We start from the raw sequence: 6980 nt of genomic DNA on the forward strand, positions 1-6980 counted from the left end.
GGTTCTAGATGTTCTAGATGCTTGAGGTGTTTGTTTTTATTACTGATGCAAGTTAGCACACTTTGCTATTTCATCTAGCATTATAAATCTCCAGGGTTCCGTCTTACATTTCCCCTTTCCTTCTGTTTTTGTTGTCTGAAGACAACAACATTGAACTCTTGACAGGAGACAAATGCTAAGACAGTTAAGAGAGGAGGTAATTGACTAAAACTCTAATATTTGAGGTGTAAGGGGGGCGATGTGTAGCGCCTACCTAGCAGGCCAAACAGCAGTGTGTGTGCAAATGCTGGAGTGTGAATGCCAGGCCAGCAGTTGGCGGTATAACTTTGTACTGAAACACTACGGAAGAACATCCCCGGACATGCATATAAAGGCGTTCTTCAACAAAACATTGAGTACCAACTATTTGACAAGGACCGCAAACACGTGCAAATCAGGAAGTGAATTCACTGTATTCACAGGATCCATGTAAGCAAGTTTACATGCCAACAGATGTGGTGGCATTTTTAAAAGCTTGTGTTTCAGCCGCCCAAAACATTGTCCTGGTGTTAAGGAACAGCAAAAATGCAACAACAGTTTATTACTGAATGCAGTTCTGCTCAAACAACCTGCACACATGCACACACACATGCAGGGGCGTCGTAGTGGGGGGAAAAGTGGGACAGACTACCTAGGGCCCAAGTGGGGAGGGGGGCCCTTAATGGGCCTGACATAAAATGTGTTTTCAGGGGGCCCAGAATTCCTGGCGACACCCCTGCACACAAGCACAATGGTTTAGAACCCTGCCAGCTAGGCACCACCATCTTTCCCCAATTTCCTCCTGTTATTACCACCTGCAATGCATATCAGAGGCAGAACAACTGATTCCTACCATTCCACCTCCGTGCATTACACTTTGCAGATGTAGTGTAACAAGGGTGGCAATATTCTGCCTTGAACTGGCCTTTTAAATAAGTATTGGTTCACATGATGAGTCTGTTTCATTTGTATTTTGACTTTTTTAGTTGCAATGGAGCCCCTAGTGTGCTCAGAATATTTGTATCCCAACTTAAAAATTAAAATCTAACCTTTTGATCCACGGCTGTAGTTGCATTTTAGTAATTACTGTTACTGAGCTGCAATATTGTAAATAACAGGAAAAGACAAAAGAGGAGTAATTGAAAAAGGTCTTACCTGGTGGCTTATTTATTTAAAATATTAAGGTTTTCAGTCATACATGTTTTGATTGTCTTTCATTACAAAAATAGTTTAATTTTGGTGATAAAAAACAGCATACGTACATTTCCTGACCCATAACTAATCAAAGTGGGTTTATGTGTTGTCATTTGTAAATGCAGGTTGAGCACATCTGGTAATCTATACTGGTTTATGAAACACTGTTAGCTTTTGATCAGAGACACTATTTGGATGGATCAGGGACATGCATTTCTTTTTATACAAAATGTATCTTTGCAACAAGTCCATCCTTCACATTTAGATCTAAGTGAAAAGCTTACATTCAGAAGGATGCACTCTTTTTAGTCAGAAATGGTCAAAATGAAAGCCGCAGTGAGTCTCGTTAACTCAGTGTTTTTCTCTCAGACGCAGCCTATCATGTTTTTCACAGGCGGGAGTTCACACACCCTGTTGATAGTGGAAAGGCTACCATCAAAGATTCATACCACTGACCCTTTTGAAGTTGTCCCTGAGCCAAACATTGTTGCTCACATTACTGAGCAGAACAGTCACTTCCCATGGCAACAGAAAATAGAGAGACAGGGAGGAAGAAAAAGGGACAGAGGAAAGGAAAATATCCATTTAAAGCCCTTTAAGCCTTTCAATATTCATGACAGAAGAGACTGTGGTGGTTCCCATAAAGTTTGGGACATTAAACCTCCAAAGACAGACTGAGGTGGGTGTCTTCCCAACTTGACTCAGACCTGAGGGCCCCCTCATATGCATCCAGGATAGAAAACACTCCAGGCTGGACTGAAGCTGAGTGTAGCTTCCCTGTTGTCTTGGCAACCTGTCTAACAAGAGAGAAAGAAGGAAAGAGAAAAGGAGAGCAGGAGAGAAGAGGTAAGGAGAGGAGAGAAGCCGGGTGTGAATGGATGAGCTCCCCGTGTGTGGCGCCAGGCAGTCTGCCCGGCGGGGCGACTCAATAGGCTGCAGTGAAGGAGGATGCGGAGAGTGGACGCGTCCCCGAGAGCGGAGGAATGTAGAGGCACAAAAACACACAGCTGGAGGAAGGAATGGCAAGGAGGCTCCGCCAGTTCAGCCCACCCCCTCACCTCCCGCAGAGATTTACAGTCAAGGTTAAGATGAAAATGTTTGTTGTATGAGATCCTAAAAAAACAGTGAATGCAATCAGAGATGTTGATGATGAGCGTTAACTGCACTGTATGCAAAATCACAATTTACTGAGGTAATGGAGCATAATTAGATTTTTATAATTGACTGTATCGAGGTCACAAACTAGTTAAGTAAGTTTACCACCAACATTATTGCACAATGATGCAAAAATGCAAATGTCATGTGAGGACAACTTCTCCTAAATGCATAAGAATTTAATAATAATATATTTTCACTTAGGCTATATGAGTTTTTATTTCATGACGTGTCTATCTGTTTGGCTCCTGTAAGGATCCCATTTTATCACAGTGAGGCAGGCTAGTGGAACTTGTTTCTTTATGTGTGCAGGTGGTTCGGCTCGGGATCATCCGTCAGAGGGGTGATCGATACAAGTGTGGCTGTGCGTAATTACGCATCAATAAGGACGGCACTCCTCCGCTGATCAGCCTTGTGAGTGGTGTAAATATAACAGCTCTTCTGGCTGGATTGATCACAAAATCTCCAACACGGGCCTCTTACACCGCTGAAGGGAAAGATGCATGAGACCCTTTTCTTTGTACAGCGATGGCAATGCGCAAATGACTGCTTTAAATCCTCTCTCTCCCCCCTCTCTTTTTCTTTCACACACATCTCTCCTACCAACAGGCAGCCCGCCGCGGCGCACACAGAATGGGACACGCCTTTTCTCGGCTCCGTTGTGGGGTCGGTGGGCAGCGGGCTGCTGGTGATTGACCAGCTTCTCTCCCTCATCTGTCAGCCGATTGGCTTGGCGCCTCCCCTCTTCTGTATAAATGTAGGAAATCTATTCACCCCTTTCACACCGAGCCTACTGAAACAAGAGGAACCGTGAGGCTTCACGGGATGTGTTGACACACTCGAATTTCGTCTTCTGGTCTGTCCTATTCTGTCGCTAATTTTCGGCAGTATTATAATAGCTTTTGTATTCTTTATTGCGTCGTGGTATTATCTTTTATCCTGCTGCTACTACAGTGGTTATTTTTTTCGTTGCCTATCTCGAGCTGTTGGTTACCTAAGATGAAGGCTGTTACTCCAGTCCGCCCCCAGGACTCCTCCTCCAGCAGCGGCGAGTTCTCCCTGCACTATCTGTCGAAGCAGAGCGTCAACATCGCCCGGTGCAGGATGGAAGAGGAGGACCTGTTCTGCCTGCAGTACGACATGAACGACTGCTACAGCCGGCTGAAGCGCCTGGTGCCGACCATTCCGCAGGATAAGAAAGTCAGCAAAGTGGAGATTCTCCAGCATGTCATAGACTACATCCTGGACCTGCAGCTGGCCCTGGAGACGCACCCTTCTCTCCATAAACACCAGCCACAGTGGACCGGGACCTGCCCTCCTCCAGCCTCCAACCCAAGCCGGACACCGCTGACGGTGCTTAACGTTGACCACCATCAGGTAAGCTTTATTCCTCCTATCCAGCGGGACTTACCGGGGACTCCGGTTTACTCTAGCTCCCTGTGCCAGACTGCCGTCCGCCAGTCAGACAAAGCGCGTCATGCCCGTTATGTGTCATTGTCCTTTTCATGTGAGGAGAGAAGACAAAACATAATTAAAACGGAATGCCCCTTTAATTCCAGCCTCGAAAAATCATGCGCAAAAATCGCATTCGGTGTGGGATAGATTGCGCACTTGATTGCGGGCTTTATGATTTGCATGATAATGACAGTGTGTGTCAGAGGCCCACCTTATCCCGGGATTGGTGAAGTACCTCAGCCTGCAGACCACTTCACTGCGCACAATAAGGACAATTTGTTATTCAATAGGCCATAAGGGAATTTATTATGGTAGATATGGACTCATTCTCTGTTGCTCTGCTGTATTTATTTTATTTGTAAGTCTTTTAGTCACTCTCTGCTTCAGTCCCATGTGAGCTAAATGTTTTTATGTCTCTTTTTCTTCTTTTTTAGAGGACGTCAATAGTGAAAAAGCCGGAGGACTCTATTTTATGCCGCTGAGATAGAAGCACTGCACTGGTGAGTTGGCTTTAATATTGAAGTCATTGTGTCCTTTTTGTGTTTGTTTGTGTTTTGATTTGAATCAGATATTTTTAGTTGTGAGTTTTTTTGTTGTGTTTTTAATCACAGACTCACATGTCACAGTTGCAAACACCACAAGTGGTGGTCAGCAAATAATCCCCATTTACCTGATTGTGCAGCCGATATGTGATGTGAACTGACAATCAAAGTGCTCAGAGGATGCCAGTAAATGTCAGAAAAAGAATAATTGAGGAACACAAAATTGGCACCAACCTCAGAGGCAGCTGTGCTTTGCGCAATAACTGTCACCGTTGAAGCAATCTGGGAAGAAGTGAGGGTTAAAACCTCAGCTTACCCTCTCTTTCATTCTGACAAACACACTCCTTCCTCCCCCCCTCTCTCCTTCTCTCTCCTTCTTTCACAGTCGCTCACTGTTTCATTCAAGCTGCTGTTCTGACTTTAGCATCAGATTCATAGCCCTGAATAGAAGCACACCTGGAACAGGCTACAAGCATGTGGCTGGTGTGTGTGAGTGTATCAGACACTCTTGCAGTCTCTCTGAGAGTGTGCTGCCTCTGTCAGCCTTGCCCCACAGCCTGAGAAGCTGCGTGGTTGTTGTTTGACCTGGTTTGTTTTGGGTTGTTGATCAAGCATGGCCTCTGTTTTGTCGGTGGCGCCAGTCAGTCTGGAGTTCTGCAGCTCACCCCCCTGCTGCTATTCATCCCCTCCACAGGTGTGCAGGCAGCACAGAGCCGCTCCAAAGCCAGCAAAGCTTCGCCAGGGACTCACACCCAACTGGAGGCACAATCACAAGGGGATTTCAAAACCGCTGGGAGGAATTCAACCCAAATAAAATCACCACTCAGATCAGTTTTTTTTTTGTTCTGTTGAACAAGGAATCCATATGTACACACATCCTTCTTTTCCCTCTTTTTTAAGTTGCCCCAACTTTAATTCTTGTCATATAAAGTTTTTTTTTAAAAGAGAGAAAATATGGAATCCCTTCGCTGAGGAGTTTTTGTTTGACACCTGTACGTCAACAGCTATGAACACTGTTTGTGATTTGTGCTTAGTGAAAAACTAAAAATGACTCCAGTTTAAAGCTTTACTAAACTGCGAAAATTATTGTACATTTTGGACATCTATTGTTTAAAATAGATGATTTGTGTTGAACAGGGAAGTCATCCCTGGAATCTTAAAATGTTTGATACTGTATAAAAGAACAATTCTGATTCGAGACAATTAAGATTGTACATATAGAGACACAAATGTTCTATAAAAGTATGTGAAAGGAAGACTTATATGCTTAAAATAGACTATTGTAATTTTAAGATATTTTTATTAAAAACCTTTTTTGTTGTAATGTAAATATTGTGTTTCCACCTTTAAGTCTTTAGTGAATGACCGTGGTTATGCTCTGTTGATAATGTCCTCACATGATGATATCAGTGAACTCTTTGCAGTGTTTTTGAAATAGTTTCATATGTAGCATGTCAGGCTCATTGCAGAGATATTGAATGTGCACTGAAGCAGCTCTCCCTGTGTACATATGTGCTGGAGTTCAACACCACTTCTTTTATTCTTTGCCCTGCTTCTTAGCTTTCTCTGGAATTGTTTTGTACTCATTAACTTCAAGTTTGACCCGCCTGCAGCAGTGGGGTGCTCTGCTGTGTGATGTTTTTTAAAAAGGCCTGATTTGACTCTGTTACACTGCACTTGTGTTAAAATAACCACCCTGACAGTTACAGCATCTTTGACAGTGTTAACATGATGTACCTGAAACAAATCTCTACAAAAGTATCTGTCTTAAATTTGTGCGGTCGGAGCTTTTCTTTGGGAAGTTAATGATTGACTCCATGACTTCATCAAACTTTGGTTATGAATTGATGAAATTTGTGAACATTAACAGAGTTCTTTTGAAAACCAACTAATTGTACTTCAACGAGGAATGTCTTCAATCAAACATTGAATGACTTCGCTGCTGAGTCAGCAACCATTGTTAATGTAAAGGAGAAAGAAAGCCTTTATTTTTCACAACATTGAACACCGAATTTACCTCACCGCCCTCCTGCCAGTGTGAGAGGGCACCTGTACATTAATGTCAGCCGCACTGTTGAACTTAACCTTCACTGGCTTGTGAGGAGTTGTCAAAATAATTAAAGTTTCCAGGAAGAACTGTGTTGTGTCAAGTTTTGTCTCAAAGGGAATCTTTCATCTTTGTTGCCGCCGATGTGTCCACATGAAGAAAGATGCAGGGTAGGACTGCTAAACGACATGAAACAGGATGCAGCATGTGAGCTTCATGGAAAGTAAAAGGGCAGATAAAGATATTAAAATGCTGCAGATGTCATGTAAGTCCGTAAACCTGTTTTACAGGATTTAGGGATCAGGCTTTTTGTTTTGAGGGCTTTCATTAATTCCATCACACACATGGACACAGCCTCAGCAGGGCTGCAGAGACACACGTGGCAGCCCTGGGTTCAGGTTACTGTAAACTATGTAACAGGTGACACCCGGTTGAAAAAAAGCAGCAAATTATTTTCAACGTGTACAAAATATATATATATTTAAGCATTATGATATTTGCTACATTGAAAAGGTTTAAAAACCAAATGCATGAAAAACTGCGGCCTATAATAAATACTTCAGCTCAGT

At 43.2% G+C, this 6980-nt stretch overlaps 1 protein-coding gene across 1 annotated transcript; it reads left to right on the forward strand.

Moving 5' to 3' along the window:
* Positions 1–1878: 1878 nt before the first annotated feature.
* Positions 1879–6501, forward strand: id4 (inhibitor of DNA binding 4). The gene is made up of 5 exons (XM_034697042.1): positions 1879–2294; positions 2680–2781; positions 2977–3744; positions 4257–4322; positions 5059–6501. Exons 3-4 carry the CDS (start codon positions 3367–3369, stop codon positions 4302–4304), a joined length of 426 nt encoding a protein of 141 aa, XP_034552933.1. The 5' UTR covers positions 1879–2294; positions 2680–2781; positions 2977–3366; the 3' UTR covers positions 4305–4322; positions 5059–6501.
* Positions 6502–6980: the final 479 nt, after the last annotated feature.

Source organism: Notolabrus celidotus, chromosome 12 (genome assembly GCF_009762535.1).
Source record: "Notolabrus celidotus isolate fNotCel1 chromosome 12, fNotCel1.pri, whole genome shotgun sequence".
NCBI lineage: Eukaryota > Metazoa > Chordata > Actinopteri > Labriformes > Labridae > Notolabrus > Notolabrus celidotus.